At 48.3% G+C, this 17852-nt stretch overlaps 1 protein-coding gene across 3 annotated transcripts in view; it reads left to right on the forward strand.

Moving 5' to 3' along the window:
* ATR (ATR checkpoint kinase) overlaps positions 1–17852 on the forward strand; it is a 434398-nt gene that overhangs the window by 79636 nt on the left and 336910 nt on the right. For all 3 annotated transcript variants that reach the window (XM_085633621.1, XM_085633618.1, XM_085633619.1), the window contains exons 5-6: positions 7354–7553; positions 11220–11408. In XM_085633621.1, coding sequence (XP_085489747.1) covers positions 7354–7553; positions 11220–11408 — 389 coding nt within the window. The remainder of the gene's footprint in view (positions 1–7353; positions 7554–11219; positions 11409–17852) is intronic.

Genomic DNA, 17852 nt, shown 5'->3' on the forward strand with positions numbered 1-17852 from the left:
TCCTGAGCCATTGAGTAAAGTTTAGTGAAGTGGTCAACCCATGCACTCTCTGGTACATTACACGTAATCATTGTGTCCGCAGGTTTCTCCCTGGATCTCAAAAGGTCCCAAAAACCCTTTGCATCCTTCCTTGTGCTTGCGGCTTTGAGGTCGCGCCAAAACTGGTCTTCCCAATTTGCCTTTGCTTTTATTAGTGCCCTCTTGTAGTTGCCCCTGGCTGCACATACTAGGGTTCTATTCTTAGCTTTTACTGCTTTTAATAGTTCCCTTTTGGCCGCTCGACAAGAATCTGAGAACCACCCGGGTGGGCCCTTCCTTGGATCTCTCTTAGCCCCCTTGCCCGCATTCTTGGCTATAAATAACTCACCTATAGCCTTTGTGGTTTGTACAAAAACTGCAGATACCTCTGGTGCACTGATGGAGGGGGAGTCTAGGCGCGGTAAGATATTAGCCATTATGGATTGTGCCTCCCGCATCTTGGCCTCATTGCCAATAAAGGTCTTCCATTTCAGGCGCCTGCCGCAGTTAGAAGGACATACTTCGTGTGATAATTTCCACACATGAGGAATTGGGGTAGGAGGGCTACCCTTCCACAAGGGGGACAAAGACCAGAGTAAGGGGTTGTGATCACTGTCTATAGACGGGCGGACCTCCATATCCACCAAGAAAGACCACAGGCAAAAGTTCAACATAATGTAGTCGATCCTGGAGGAATGGCCTATTCTGTTGAATGTATGTGCCCCCTTTTGGTCAGACTTAGATCTGCCATTGGTAGCTCTCAGTCCGTATTCCAGACAGAGCGCATTGAGGTCTATAACATTTTGAGACCATCTTTTGATTGGAGCAATTGACAGGGGCGGAATGCCTCTTCTTGCATCATCATCTCTATAACCCAGCACATCCTCCGCTGCAAGAGGTTCAAAAGTGCAGTTAAAATCCCCCGCTAATGGGACAAGGGAGTTTGAGACACAGTTTTTAAGTTCCTCATCAATGCCGGTTGGAGAGAGAATAGATCCTCCACCCCTAGAGCCTCTAACATAAATATTAAGTATTTCAAGTTCCGGCCCTCCACACGGGCCTCGAAGTGAGAGTCTCTGTAAATCCGGGGAAATAGTGGCAATGCATTTAATAGAACACCGCAGGGAAATGCTTACCCAAATTAAAAGCCCACCGGAAGGGCGCCCCTTGCCTTCCTTGGGTCGAACAGCTGGAACAAAATAGGTAGTAAAGCCCAGCTTATGCTGTGGTTCCAGGCACCAAGTTTCCTGGAACAGGCAAATCCCAAAGGTGTCAATAAATGCATTCCAATCAGGGATGGCTAAGTTTCTCGCTAAACCGGCAATATTCCAGCTGGCTATCTTCAAAGGCGCAGTTGGGTCCTTTCCCTGACTTAGGGCTAATGCACTTGTAGTGAAAATAGAGTTAGTAATATTGTTTACATCACCAACAAGTGGAGCCACGTCATAAGTAGTCAAGAGGCTCTTAATGTGCGAATCCCTACTAGAATCATGTGTAGCCTGAGAGTGTCCGCACGGGATCGGTAGAGACGGGAGAATACAAGTGGAAAGACTCCCCAATTGATCTCCTATGGGAGAGTTACCGATGGCTAATTCACCAGGTGCTTCAATGTGGCACTCATGTCTAGGGCAAGTTGTGTGTCAATAGCGTTGCCAAGGACAAACCTGTGGCTGGCTGAAGTTTATGTTGAATAAGCTGAATTTAGAAGTGTTACCACGGGAAGGGTAGCTGTCCCAGCTCTCCCTCGTGTGGAGTCCACTTTGTCTCACGAGCGGGTTAGGAGGATTAAAATAACTAAGATCACGGGTATCGATTGAGCCCACACTGCTTACTGAGCTATTTCCCTTCCTAGAGCCCCTACATATGTAGCTGGCAACCTTTGGATCTTCAAAGTTCACTATAATGCAATCCCCTTTGGTGGATTTTTTCCTACTTCCAATACAACCCACTCTGCGTACATGGATTATCCGGCCCTCCCATGACTCGGGCAGGGGTCTATTCTCTTTGAGCCAGAATAGAGTCTGTATAGGGCTCACTCTTGCCCGGGCCGTGGACCGGTACACCAGTCAGCACAACCACATAGGGCTGGCAATCAGGAGGCAGATTTATATTGGGGACCCGCATTAAGGAAGGGGCCTCATCAGGCTCCACTGTGTTTGCCTTTGCAATTCCAGTTGAACTAGCGGTTGGGGTCTCATTTATACTACGAGCTGCTGGCGGGGTAGACATGCTAAATAAATTTTCATCGCCTAAGCCAACCGGGACTAAGAGGCGTGTCATCTTGTTGCCTGAGATATGGCTTGGAACCTTGGGAGTCTTAGATTTAGCCACGTGCTTGTGGGAGGTGTGAACTGGATGACTGACAGTATCCTCCACTAACACAGTAGGGTACAGGTTACAGTTAGGTATTTCCAACCCAACTGGTATCCTGTCGGTGGAGGTTACTGAGCTATATAGAGCTGTTGACAGCGTGTTGCCGTCATGCCCCCCCCCCCCCCCCCCCCCCCCAAGTCCTTCTTCCCTCGTCTTTAACTGCATTTTTATGAAAGATTTTAGGGAACAAAAAGTTGTCTAAAGTTGTCTGTTCCAACTTATCCACACGCTCAGTTAGCCCTTTAATTCTGTCAAGTACTGGAAGGAGTAAGGATTTTATTATATCCTCCATTTTTTTAGTGGGGAGGGAATCTAGGGGGAAAGTCGCTGCACTATCCGCAGCAGAATTTTTGGACACAATAGCAGCAGGCCCCTCAAGATTATTTTCTTCCTGAAGCGATCTAAGTGCTCCTTCCACTACTTTATTGAGATCACCCCTCCTAACGCCTACCCGCCTCTTGTTCTTACGATTCTTTAACAGTCTGGTTATCCGGGGGGTAGCGGATCTTGCACTCTTAGTAGTGGCCGGAGGGAATTCAGCCTGAACCCCAGTGTCCGCCATAGAAGGCAAAGTTAGGGAAATGGTGGAATCAACCAAATGTGGGGAGGAGGAAAGAGTGCCTAACTTAGTTACTGCTGGGATGGGAGCCACTTGATTTTGGGTGTTGAGTGTCGTGGCCGTCAGGCTTTCGAGGCCCTCGATGTTGGCCCTCAAGGCCGCAACTCGAGGGTGATCTAAGTAGTGGGGGGAGTTGGTCAGCGAAGTTCGGTCCGGGGAGGATATTTGGGCTAGCTGGCCAATCGATGAGCGCCTATCAGTAAACGGACTTTGGGATAGCCGGCGTTCAGCCATAATGATTTCCTTGTCAATGACATTGGCCACACGCGTAATAAATTGATCCATGGTGCCCACCATACCCCCCTCGTTCCCCCTCAGACTTTTCCCGGAGCGAGTTGGCATAACTATTACTGGACAGGGCTATACCTAGAATCACAAGAAAGCCCTGAGACAAGTTCAACAGTCCAAAAAATAGCGCAGAATAACCCGCACTCTATCGTGCTTACATTCAGAGAAAGTTGCCGTGGAGATTAGTCCGCTACTGGCGATCCCAGTCCACAACCTCTATAATATGCAGGAAATCACAAGAATCAACAACAGTACCTGTATGGGGCCGGTTATGGAGATACCAACAATTTAGGGGGTGAGCCCAGCCCGGCCTCTTCCGGCCCCGGACGGCCACAGACGGTCCCGCCCTTCTCCCGGCGCCACCCGCGTGCGTCCCGCGATGCGGGAGGAGCGACCGGCTTTTATGCCTCCGGGCGCGTGTATGCCGTCAATGCCCGCAAAGGACTCTGGGGGCTGTAGTCTCCCCCCGCTCTCGGCCGCGGAAGGTAATGGCGGCGGCGGGGGAGACACACAGCAGGGAGGCACCCAGGGACGGTAGGAACAGCGCTGGCAGCAGGGCAGCAAGAAGAGGTCTCCCAGCAGGTAGGTGCAGTTCACGATGTCTGGTATGCAAGTTAATTTCCTCTCCTGTACCTGCTAGAACTTGACTGATTACTTCAGACACAAATTATTGAAAGAGTAATCACTATTCGTGTGACCAAGGCATTTAATTTGATTTGTTCTAAGATTCACCCTTAAATGATCTGGGGGAAAATGAATATTGATACAAGTACAGCTTCAATCTGCAAATTAGTGCACATTCATGTACACAGTGAATTTGTTGTTTTGCAGCAGATCACCAAGTATCCTTTGAAAGGTGTACTATTCCTAAGGCATGATAATTCTCTCTTCAGACCATGTGAAATGTTACATATCCTATTTTTAAGCTACAACCCGAAGGACACAGTGTACCCTGCCCATTAGATGTCTGTGAGTTATGGCTGTATGTACAAGGTAAGTTAGCACAATTATAAAGGCTAGCGAGAATCGTCACATAGGCAACTGTTGTTATCAATCTGAGTTGTTGCCTGGTTCTGCGTATGGTTTGAGATTGGGGCTGCATAACACTCTAGTCTCATTTAGTGACAGGGAGTTAGAGGACAGTAACTCTTTGCAAGCTAATTTTTTTGTGTATGTTTAAGGATTATAAAGGAACGGCATCAAGTTTATAGCTCAGTGGTGGTTGGCATCTTCCACAGCAGTCCATTCATTATAATGGACTAGATCCAGGGAAGTAAGCAGAGGATCCTAAAAGAGCCACAGCTCCAGGACATTGGCTGCCATGGCCATGCTCTAGAGTGGTTTTGATCTTTTCTCTTTGACAGGTATCAGCTGGTGGTGCTTCTGACTATTACTTATGTGGACAGAAACTCGGCTGGGCGTGCCCCAGGGCTACATTTTATCCTCGGAGCTTTTTATCACCTAATTGCAGGCACTGGCAGTCCTTCTACACAGACGGGGGGTGCTATCATACATTAACACAGGTGACATCTAACTGATGTTTGGACTGTCAATAGAAGAAGTACGTCCCCGGAAAGTGTACTTCCCTACTATTCCCTCGAAGCTTGGCCATCAACTGTGTTCAGCCTAAAATTAATCTTACTTATCCAAGGAGAAACCTTTTGCTTTTCTATAAAATGTTCTTGCCACGTTTTTAAAAATTCAGTCTCAATGCTTTACTTGGGGCTAAAACAGACTCATTTCCAACATTTCTTCTGCAGCCACACTGTTGGCATGCCTTTCTTCCTAAAACCTCAAGCATACATTGAATGTCATTCTTAATTATGCTTTCCCCTTCATTGTGGGATGGAGTAAGCGTCCTTCCATTGAGAATAGAACTTCTTGCACTGGACATATGTCAAACAGCATTCATTAATCTATTTGAACTATCAGTGGAATGCAGTGCTGCAACGCTATTGACCACTAATTACTTATATAATTTCCTGGGCCTTCTACTGCATTTGTCTTGAGGAATCAACCTTGTAGATAGCCTTTCTGCTCCAAGCTCTCTATCTTAAACAGTACATGAGACTACTAGCTAATCACATTCTTTAGTGATCACTCCTAATTTAAGTGTTACACAGACACCATCCACTTTGTGTGTATCTTTAAAAGACCAACTTGAATTTTGTGCAATTGTGAAGGTTTGGTTCCAATTATCCAGCCCCCACTGTCCCAAGACTGCAGTTCTATGGTTTGATTACCCGTACCCATTTTTCTTGGCCTACACCACCTGCAATATACTTGTTCAGGAACTGCAAAGCCCTCTTTCACACCCAACTGCCCTTTCTAAAACATAAGTACAGATGAAACAATAACACTTCCTGGTTTAACTTGCTAAGAACTCTTCCTCCGTGCTGCACAAACAGACAATATTTGTTTGGAGCCCCCATGATCTGTGCATGTGGTCATTACAATTGTCAATAACAGGCTAGGAGCAGCCGGATCATTTACAGGCTCCAACTGAAACAAAATTGTGTTGCTCAACTGATATTTTGATGAGTCTGGTCTTCCAAACCTTTAAACTGGATTTGCACACATCTAGTGTCCCTAATCTACTCCAGATGCCTGCTATGGAGTTTAGCATGCAAAATGGGGTGGTGGGTGTTGAAAGACCCCCAGTAGAAACATCATTGTAAGTAACTTGCCCTACTTTTTGATGGAGACGACCATGTTGTGGAAATATGGATTTTCCTGATCAGTTATGTCCCCTATCTTGGACCCCAACGGTTTCATGTATGAATCACAAGTACATGTATGTTCCCTCCAGTTCCAGTTATGAAGACGCAAACACATGTGCGTCCACCGTCAACATGTCCTCTTTCAGATCCGCCATGAATAGGCCGGATATTCCATTCCTAAGTATGAAAGGCCACCGGCTTTATATGGTTCACTTATGCCATTTTACAGTCCAGGCAAGTAGGCCCTGATTCTGTCGTCAAGCTCTTCTTGCCTTCTGCCTCTGAAAGCTCCAGTCTGAGCCTGCATCTGTGACCATGAACTTTGTCTCATTCCCTGCGCGGCTCACGAAGCCTGACATCAGCCTGTTGCCTGCCAAAAACTGTATTTCACCTTCGAAATTATCTGCTCCGCTCCCTGCCCAATGCATTCCTGTCTAGTAGTTTAAGTAAACATTCTTCCAGCTACCGAGCAAAGGCCCGGCTTCTCTGTCTTTATGCAAGTAATTCATAGCCCTATTATTATGGAAGACTTCTGCCCTCGCATCTAGTGTAGACACTTAGACGCTTGTACACGCACTAACAGTCAGTATAGCCAGTATAGAATAAGATTCTACTCTAAGAAGACCTCTCCTTTGGATAACATAGTTCTTTAAACATAGGATGTTAGATATGATTTGGGATTAGGTTGACTTGACCCTCCAGACTTCTGTCGCCACATGTAGAGCTAAATGTCAAGTCCCCTTCACCCCCTAGTTGCACGTCAATCACACGTCATGCTGCTGCGCGCGCATTTCTGCCAAGTATTTCTGCTGACATTGCGAAATTCTTTCATGGAACCACCCTATTATGACATCACACCTGATGACGTTCTTTAGCTACACCCAGTTACGCCTACTTTTGCTACGTATGTATGTTTTTTCTTCACTATCAATTGTTACGCCTCTTGCATTTGCTTCACTGTAATGCCTATTGTATAAAAGTAATTACTTATCAATAAAGTATGTACTTCACTTCCTGAACCTCCGTGGTGATGGAACTTGGAGTCACCGATTCGAATCGTCCATTGGAATAAAGCCCATTCCGAACCTCTAATACCACGGATTCTGCCTCTTATTCTACTGAGCTATTTTATTATGTTTCTGTATCAAATTAAGTCCCGGTAATTAAATTATTTACCACAATGTAAAATGCCACATCAATTCTATTTTATCGTGCTTTTGGGGGCAAGAAAAATCCATGGGGTATCTATCAACAGCCTATGCAAAAGAAATTGTGAATTATCGTTGCGTTGTTGTTCTAGAGCATACATACTTTTCTCTTCTGTTTTTTTCACAGTATTTGGTGAGGTCACTCTATGCTGCATTGAAAAATGAAGGCTTGGAAGTGATCGACCAACTCCAGTGGAGAATGCATCAGGGGCAGGTGTGGGAGACAGATGCAGGAGGCAGCAGCAGTAGCAGTGATGAGGTTCCCGAGAAAAGATCTCGATTGAGCCTTTCATTAAAGTCACCCCGGAGGAAGCTCCCACCAGCAGAGTAAGAGATGTCTCTCTCGTCTCACTAACACGTAGAATAGTCTGTATAGTGCATTTGCTATTAATTCACTCACTTTGAATCACCCTAGTAGTGTGATAATGCTTTACATTTTCTGATCTGTGTGATGATGCAACCACTGGTATGATGCCTATGTGGTTCTGCCAAAAAGAAAAAACTTAATTGGTAATAATTATTTACCAGACAACTACCGATTTTAGGGTAAAGAGGAATCTTGTAGTGAAAGAAGTTGAAACTGATATTTAGGGCTATTAGGGCATAACAATAATATGGCAACTCCTTTCTATGTGGTATACCTAAACCCACTTGGCCCCAATCAAAGTAACACTTCTTGCAGTGACCAGGCTCATTTCTGGGGCAAGGAAATATGATCAAATAATCCTACTTATGATTACACTAAAGTGGCTGCTATTGGAAGCAAGGAGCCAGTTCATCACCTCCATACCACATAGGCACTCCAAGTGAGCAGGCCACCAGGCTAAATATACCCAGTGGCCAGAGCACTCTCAGTAGTTCAGACGCTTGTTAGAAACCTTATCATTCAAGAAAGTCAAATCTATGAACCAATCATTCTCAGGAAGTCCACCTAAGATCTAGAAATCATTATTGCTTGCAATTAGAGTTTAATTTGCCTACGAAACCTTCAAGAAGGCGTAAAGGCCCTACTGTTCCAACACCACTTCCCATATAATGGACCACATGAAACGTCCGAGCTGAATAAACCAACACTAAATGCACTACTGTAAATATTTTACCATGGTCAACCCACACCAAACTATTCAACAATAATGTATTGCTTACTGTATACTTTACCATATAGGCACCCATTGAAGTGATGTTTATCCTGCAACCAATTCATTATGCTTCGTAAAGCTCTCTTCAAAGATAAGCAGTGGGAAGATGAAGGTCAGCAGTAATGTCTAGATGACTCACCATAAATCCACATTTTGTAAATAATTCCTCATCTTATTCCTTGCTTTTTACCTTCGCAACCCATGTTAGGGCGGGATGGTTGTGGCATTGTTCATGATTGGTGGTTAAGTAAATCCAGGAAGTCTGCTCTGTGCCCTCCTTTCTTATATAGGGCGTAGACAGGAGTATGCATTTGGGTCATATGAGAACAAAGTAAAAGATTGCTATTAGGGCAGTGGTAAAAACTATCTACAGATTTGGAATGTGCAAGGTAGCATTAGGACTACAGAATATCCATGAGGAAGCCGAACCTTGCAACAAAAATGAAAGAAACAACACATTTGGCCTTTTTTGCTTTTTTAACGCTATTTACAACCCAGAGTGGGCTGAAAAGTGTTTTTTTTCTTAATGCCATCAAGAAACAGTTTCTGTCACAAAAATTGTTATTGTCTGATTTTTGTTTTTTCCAAGACACCTGGAGTTAATTAACAACAAGCATAACACAGTTGAAGCAGGTGGCACATTTTTTGTAATTGGAATGTTTGCTCATGTCTTCATTTTGTCAAAAGATGAGGAAAATTTTTTGGAATTTAGCTAACTATTTCAAATTTTTTATTCAAGTTTCATTTTAATACAAACGTCAAAACATTTTATTCCTTGAGCATAAAAACATGTGTTACAGTTACATTAAAATGCATTGTTTCGGAAAGTAAACAATTTGCAAATGGTTTTGTCATCAAACACTGCCAATTTTGGCAATCCACTGATTTATTCTTTCCATCCAGATCCCACCAGATATGATAAGTGATTTAGTAACAAACAAGCAATGTATGAAACCTTTTTTCAGGAACAGTCTTTTCGGTTTTTATTATGTCTCTCTCCTAGAAGGACCGAGCTGGTTCTGGTTGTGTCAAACTGTGGTCTCGTCTCTCAAGACATCTGTAGTTTGGCAGGCAGCAATCAACTCCCCATGTTATCCTTCGGGTCTCTTCTCTTCTGCAGTGCTTCAGAACTTGAATACAAAAGAACCGCATTGTTTAAATTTACTAAATAGACTTTATTTTCTGAGCATCCGGTTGTAGTATGCTCTCTGTCAGAGGCCTACTTCTGTGTGACCATCGCAAAACATTCTGCTGATACCGTTGGCTGCTCCTCATAGGAGATCTATTTCTGTACAGCGTTCCTTTCCAAATTTGCATTAGTACTCGACATAGCTTTCCGGCTCTCCTACTTCGTTTTCGGGACTTCATGTCCTGGACTTGTACATTAACTTCCCTTCAGATATTTTTAACATCTTGGACTCAGCCTTTGTGGTTGAGTAACACTGTTAGTTTGATAATTCCTGTAGGGCTTTGTTGAACCTCTGCGGATAGGAGCTGCTGATCCATTTTCACTTTGATTCGTTGAGCTTCTGTGGCTGTAGTGGTTTGGAGCCTATGTCACTCTCTCCATGGCAATTAAAAAAGCCTCTGAATGGCCAAAGGACTTTCTCAAGGACTTCGTGCACAGCCCTCAAAGACCTTTTGTCTTTTGATCTTGGAATCATCTTTCAGACTCTGCATTTCTACATTGGATGGAAAAGTCTGTTTTCAAAATAATTCCCTTCTTGCTTAAACTCCTTTGTCATGAATCTGTTTTACAATTGATGTGAGCCTCAATGTTAAAGATGTAAGCACTGTTGTAGTAATGCTGTGACAGTTGCTGAAGTCTATAACTTTCTCCTCTGGTGGATCGAGCACTTCAGTCACATGTCTGCCTAAAATGTCTGACATCTGGCCAGCCTCTGCACCTCATTCTCTCCACTACTTATTAGTTAGGCCAGAACTGGTTTGCATATAGGTCCAGCTCTTTGCTCTTTCTTCACTGCTGAGATTAACAGTTGAGAGGGTTCAACACACATTTCTGTAATCAACCAGGGCAGGAGAACTGGCACTTTCACATCCATTTTGCCTGCCAATTTTTCCTGTACCACTCCCACCAGCAGATTTACTGATCTGAAATAGAGTTGGCCTAAAGATGTGCAACCTTTCCATACTCTGAAAGACATGCTGCAAGTGAAGAGACCAGCATTTCTACAGAAAGACTGAGAGAGGCATTTATGAGGGGCTGGGCAGTGACACAGGCGAGTCTCCAAATAGTTAAATAGACTAAAGATCTGTCTGTGCTGGGGGTAAGGAGGAAGGGTAATTGATCTCAGAAGTGGAGTCCATGGTATGGTACTTATCCATTTCTGCTCCCTTCTGAAGACCTACTGAAATTTACGGATTACAAAGGTTTCCACTCCTATGATGAAAACAGTGCCATGTGTAAGTGCTTTTAACTGAGGTTGTGAACTAGCCAGAAGGTCTTCCATGTCAAGTGAGGTGTAGGGAAAATGTTTCTGTATTCCTATTCAAAAAGTGACATGATTGTATTTCCGCTCTTGGTTGTGCTTCATCCAGCAAAATCTTATAATGCTAAGCAGTTGATCAATCTTTAACCAGAACATTTTGTTTTAGAAGTGTGCACCTGATCTTAGTATTATCGACAAATGTGAAGAGAGCTCCTAAGTTCTCTCAAACATTCTTCTGCTAAGAGAGATGTAGTATTGGCTAGTAGTGGGGTTGCATTTACTTGATTTGCATTGCATGTTTTCAATTGGTTGTTCTGTGAACAGTCCCCTGTCCGCTTGTAAACGTTTGTGAACTACTGCACAAGATTTACGATTATGACTAAATCATTTTGTATATTTTTAAGAATTGGCTCCCTTGACATGACCATAAAAAGTATGCTGTGGAGTGCTCTTTGCAAGAAGCTTTCAGCGTTGCTGGTTCTGCTTGAACAAGACAATCCTGATGGGGACATTGTCAATGCTTTGGAGGGAGTTGCTGTGATAATGCGACTGGCTTCGCTGTGTACAGTTCACGTCTCTGAAAAATGCAACAGGTAAGCCCAATAATAAAGAACCACCCTACATAATACCAAACTGATGTGTATTCGTTTATGATTCATGCACGTTATCTAGCTCCTTGCCTGATGTGTATTTGTTTAGGATTGATGCACGTTATCTAGCTCCTTGCCTGATGTGTATTTGTTTAGGATTGTTGCATGTTATGTAGCTCCTTTCCTGCTGTCTCTTTGAACAGATGTTTCTCAGGTACCACCATACCAACTGCTGAACCTGGCAGCATTGAATGCATTGATCTCAGCTCATGTTTGCAAAATCTGTGATACCATGTGCTGTTGCCAAGCTTTTTTGTTAACTCACACCATGTATAAGTAATTGCTTCTGACCCATGTGTATGTCTTTTTTTTTTTTTTTTTTGAAACCGTTTATTACAAAATTAAAAAAATATACAGAGATGGGCCTACAACCTTCAGGCCGGCCGCTAGCAAGCAAGAGAAGCATTGGATACAAACAATAGCGCCCATGCTGCGGCGAAGGGAAATGCACAGGAGGTAAAAGCGGTGGTAGCCACACCATCTGAGCACACATAACGGTTTCATTTTAATATAAATAACAACACAAAAACAAATCCACAAGGCAACCCACAATCGGAAACAGCAGCATGTGCTCCCCTAGCGGGGGGGACCCTACCAATCCATAGGAGTAGCAAGGGGGGAAAAAGGGCAAGACTGGGATTAGGTGGACTCAGTGCCCGGGACCGGGGAGATAGACTGGCTAAGGGGATGGGGCCGGTGACGGATCGGGCAATAACGGCGGGGTACAGATTCCCCCGCGGTAGGCGTTCCAGGGGCCCCATACGTTCACCCACGTCCCAGGCTTACCTCTCGCAACATACACCACTTTTTCCCGAAACATGCACCAATCCATGTTGTCCTGCCATGCCGAGACAGTCGGGGACCTCTGGGAACCCCACAGTTGAGCTATGTCGCGTTTGGCCACCATATATCCCAGAGTCACCCACCGCGTCTGTGGTACCGAATAATCGGTTGGCTCCCACACGTTCAACAGGCATCTCCTCGCTTCGGGCAGCAGCGACACACGCGTAACCACCCGCAGGACCTCATGCACACCACGCCAGAATCGCTCCGCCTCCGGGCATTCCCACAGAATATGGAAAAAGGTCCCCAAAGAACCACACCCACGCTTACACAGCCCGTCCACAGCATATCCCATACGCAGTAGCCTTGGCCCCGTGACATAGACCCTATGGAGTACCTTGAGCTGGACGAAGCGAAGGCGGGCCGGTATGGCCACCTCTTTCGGGGAGGCCACCGCCGATACCCAGTCCTCGTCATCCAGCTCCAATCCATCGGCCACCCATGCCTCACGAAGGTTAGTCAGCAGTCCCGAGCGGTCATTGATAAGTTTTTTATAGATCAATGAAATCGTGCTGTCCGGTACATGTCCATCTAGCACTCTATCCTCCAGAGGGGAATACTCCGGGATGGAGGCAACGTCCGGGAATACGGAGCATAGCGCATGATGGATCTGCATATACCGAAAGTACTCCCTGTCCTGCAACTGGAATTCTGTCCGTAGCATCTCGAACGTTTTGAATCCCCCCCTCGTCCAGAGATCACCCACCCTGCTGATGCCTATCATGTCCCTCTTTTCAGATGCGTATAGTGGCGACGCCCGGGTCAGACGACCTTTCCACCCCAGAGCCACATTAGCCGCGTGCCACACTCGTACCATGACACGAGTGGGGCCCGTCAAACGTGCGTCAAGCGAGCCGGAGTACAGCGCTCGGTTATAATCACCACCCGGCAGTAAAATCTTATCCATTTCAAAAGCCGGGTTTAGAGCGGGCCCGTACAGGCCGTGATTAATTGCAGCCAGCTGGGAGGCCCAATCATACCGTTTGATATCCGGGAGGGCGATCCCCCCGTCATACCACGGGAGCGTCAGCTTCGCCAAGGCGATACGCGGTCCACCCTCCCAGAGCAGGCGGCGCTGCAAACTCTCCACCTCGCGAAAGTAGCGCGCCGGGATGACGTCCATTGTGTTCTGCAGAGCGTACAGGAAACGCGGCAGCGACATCATCTTAAACAATGCCGCCCGGCCGAGCGGCGAGAGCGGCAAGCGCCTCCAACGCGCAACATCCTCCTTCAGGCGCTGGAGGGGGGGGAGCAAGTTCTGACTATATCGGGCCTCCGCGTCCAGGGTAATGAAGACACCTAGGTACCGAAATCCCTGCGGGGCGATCTGGATAGGACAGCCCCGCGGAAGGATAGGGTCCTCCCCAGAGAGAACATAGACGCACGATTTAGCCCAGTTGATGATAAGGCCGGAGTTCAGGCCAAATGAATGCAATACATCAACCAGCACTATCAGTGATTTACGTGGGGAAGCCAGGTACAGGAGGATATCGTCAGCATATAGAGATACGCGGTCCTCATACTCGGGGGTCCAGCGGAGACCACGAATAGAAGGTTCCCACCGCAGCCACTCCGCCAGGGGCTCCAAAGCGAGCGCGAAAAGGAGCGGTGATAACGGGCAGCCCTGCCGCATGCCCCTGCCCAGCTCGAACGAGGCCGACACTCTACCGTTGACCACGACCTGCGCCAGCGGACCCGAGTACAACAATTTTACCCAACTGATGAATCCTGGGCCAAACCCAAACTTCGCGAGCGTCGCCCAAATATAGGGCCATTCAAGCGTGTCAAACGCCATAGTGGCGTCCAAGGACGCCAAGATGGCCGGCTCTCGTATGAACGGGACACGTGCAAGCACCCCATGCAAACGCCGCAGGTTAAGCGCTGTATTGCGATGAGGGATGAAGCCGGACTGATCCTGGTGAATCAAGTCACACACTACGCCGACCAGCCGATTGGCCAACACCTTGGCGAGGATTTTGGGCTCTGCATTCAATAACGAAATAGGCCGATAGGATGTGACCCGGTCCCGTGGCCTCCCCTCCTTATGGATAACCACGATAGTAGCTAGACGCTTGTCTAGTGGGAGGGAACCCGCCGAGTGGGCCGCGAGGAACATAGCGCGGAGATGTGGCGCCAGCGTATCCGGTCGCAACTTATACAACTCGATGGGAAGACCATTAGGGCCCATGGCCTTGCCGGAAGCGACCGATCGTATGGCGAGGACAATTTCTTCGGAAGTTGGAGCAGTGTCCAACGACACTCTGTCCTCCTCCGAAAGGGAAGGCAGCGCGATATCCCTGAGCAGGGCGTGGGAATCCTCTTCAGAGCGGGAGGACACCGGGGAATACACCCCACGGAAATAGTCTGCAAAGCAGGCGACAATTTCTTCTGGTTCAGTGACACAGACACCATTCTGTTTCTCAATCAACGGGACAACTCGACTCGCTCTCTCCTTTTTGTCCAACCATGCAATCAATTTACCAGCCTTATCACCCACATCATACAATCTCCCCTGTTGCTCTCTACTGAGGCCCCTGGCCGCCTCCGTGACGAGGGCCTTATAAGCCGATTGCTTGAGTCGAAGAACATGTAATTTGTCATCCGTCACCCCATATTCTAGATCACCCTCCAACTCGGTTATCTCCGCTTCAATACGAGTCACCTCCTCCCGCTCGTGCCTCCGGGAATGGGAAATAAGGGACAAGGCCTCTCCCCTGAGTACCGTCTTGAACGCCTCCCACAATGAGATCGCTGATGACACAGACCCCACATTCTCGTCAAAGTAACGCTTAAGGGATTTAACCAGCTCTGCGCGAATGGTGGGGTCACGTAGGTACCAGGGATTAATCGGGACCACCCTACCCTCGAAAGAATATCAAAGTGCAACAAGAGTGGAGAGTGGTCCGAAATACCCCGTGCCAAATGGCGCACCTCCCCTATCCTCCCAACGTGTGCCGCCGGAACCAGGACATAATCTAGCCGTGAGAGACTACCATGAGCCCCGGAATGGAAGGTGTACTGCAGCTGCGTGGGATGTTTCAAACGCCAACAATCCACCAGCCCCAAGGTATCCAAGAGGCCAGACAACCAGGCCTGGGCACGGGGGAGATCCCTAGGGGGGTGACGATCCACAGTTCCGGAAACCACAGCATTAAAGTCCCCCCCCACCACTAGAATCCCCTCCGGAAGGCCAAGGAGAAGGCGCCCCAGATCCGCAAAGGTGGTCGTCTGCAGCCCCGGCGGGACATAGACAGACACAAAAACGACCACTCTGCCCTCCATTCTACCCACCAAAACCGTGTAACGTCCCCTGTCGTCATGGTGCACCTCATCAATCTCCAACGGGAGCGAGTTCTTAACCATAATGCCCACACCCCTTGAACCAGACGTGAAGCCCGAATGGGCCACAAGGCGGTAGCCCCGTCTATTCATGGCACAAAAGGAGTTGCCAATGAGGTGTGTCTCCTGCAGAAAAACTATATCGGGCGAGATTCGCTTCAAGAACTGCAGGACCACACCTCGTTTTATCCTGTCCCCCAATCCATCAACATTCCAGGACAACAAGCTCAGTCCCCTACCCCCCATCATAAACAGAAGCCATCACTCGTCCCCCAGAGAGCACTTTAGAAATAATACAACGATGTTTTTGCCTTGTGGTAGAAACGAACAACACCCCACCCCAACCCACCCACCCCAACAAAACTCCCCCCTCCCTGCACCCCTGCATGAGCCCAGACAGCCCCCCCAACTTGCAGTGTGCCTGTCGCCCCTATATAGTGAAACTAACTAGACCCCCTAGAGGAGGAAAGAGCACCCCTTCTAGACCCCACACAACCTCCAAAAGAGGGGAAAGAACAAAGACAGAAGCTTTGGTCGAAAGTGGCATCATAATCGTCCAGAGTGAGGTCCAATATCCACCCCTCAGTCCCGATCCAGTGGGCCGTCTCCTCCCGCCGCCCCCCCCCCCCACCGTCCCGAGCACTACCCCCAGACAGAGTGTCCAGCCAGTCCCCGGCCGCCTCGGGACGATCAAAAAAGTGCGTGCGACCATCCACCTCTACCCGCAGCTTGGCCGGGAAGAGCATGGCGTATTTTAAGTTCATGTCCCGGAGCCGGCGCTTAACACCCAGGAAACTCGGTCTCTGTTTCTGGACCGCTTGAGTGAAATCGGGATAAAAGTTCACCTCCATATTTTCCAGCTTCATCGGCCCTTGCAGTCTGGAGGCTTGCAAGATCGCGTCCCTGTCCCGAAAGTTAAAAATCCGGGCAATGAGAGGCCGCGGAGGGGCTCCGACCTTCGGCCTTCCCCCGGGAACTCTGTGGGCCCTCTCCACTGCAAAGAATTTACTCAGTCCCCTAGGCTGGAGATGGGTAACGATCAGGTCCTCCACAAAAAGATCCGCCGCCGCTTCCTCCCGTCCCTCGGGTACTCCGATGATGCGGATGTTATTCCTCCGGGCCCGACTCTCGGAATCCTCGAGGCGCCGATCCATAAGCACACTCGCCTGACGAAGTCGGCGCACCTCCGTTTGGAGGGCCGCCACCTCAGTCGTGAGACCCGACGCGGTGTGGGCCAAAGAATCGACCCGGTCGTTGGTTTTGGAGAGATCAGCCCTCACCAGGTTGACATCCACTAGGATCGCGTCGATTTTGTGGGCTAAGGTGTCAAACTGCTGGCCCACCGAGGCCTTCATCTCAGCAATGGCGCCCATGACGTCTTGCAGAGTCAACTCTGTGGGCAAATCCGGGGCATCCGGAGGGCACTCAGAGGACTTGTGCGGTCCACCGGGAGATCCCTTCGGGAGGGTGTAGCGGTCCATGATGTTGGCCTGATGTGCGGTGCCACGCCGGGTCGACTTGGCCTTCGACCGATCGCCATCTTGTTTCGTGGCCATCGTCGCGGGTCTCACCCCCTCACCAGCCACGCAGTAAAGGGCAAGCAATCAAGGCCACGGGGTCCGGGGGGGTCACCCCAGGACGGCAGAGCGGGCCACAGCAGGCAGGCAGGCTGGGTCACCCAGCGAGGCCACCCCAACACCAAGAGCGCCGCGATCCCACTTGCAAGGGGGCGCGAAAGTGAAAGTGAAAGTGCGGGGTACGCGACTCGCCAGGCCCAGCCCGCCGATGTTGTTCACTTTGCCACCGGGTCGCCCCCAAACGCGAGTCCGGGGTCAGGAGCGAAGGAGGCCGCAAACTTCAATCGGTGCTCACTCCGGCACCCGAGGTCCGATTCGAGAACGGGAAACGGGTACCACCTCGGCTCAGGCTCACCGACACAGTCCCCTCAACCGATGCAGGATGAAGACAGGATAAACGTAGGAGGTCGCGGAGGTCCTCGGGAGCCTCGCACCTACGCGGCCATCTTGGTTGCGCGCTAGGCTCCTCCTCCATGTGTATGTCTTAAAAGCTAAAGATTGGAAGAGGTGGTGGTCACCGTTGGATGATTGGTTGCAATTGATGTGAATCAAAACTGGTACTTTGCAGTTTGGTCCAGCCCTTTTCACCTATGGCTTCACTACTTCTGTTGAGGTAGCAGCCCATTAA

This window comes from Triturus cristatus, chromosome 11 (genome assembly GCF_964204655.1).
Source record: "Triturus cristatus chromosome 11, aTriCri1.1, whole genome shotgun sequence".
Classification (NCBI taxonomy): Eukaryota; Metazoa; Chordata; class Amphibia; order Caudata; family Salamandridae; genus Triturus; species Triturus cristatus.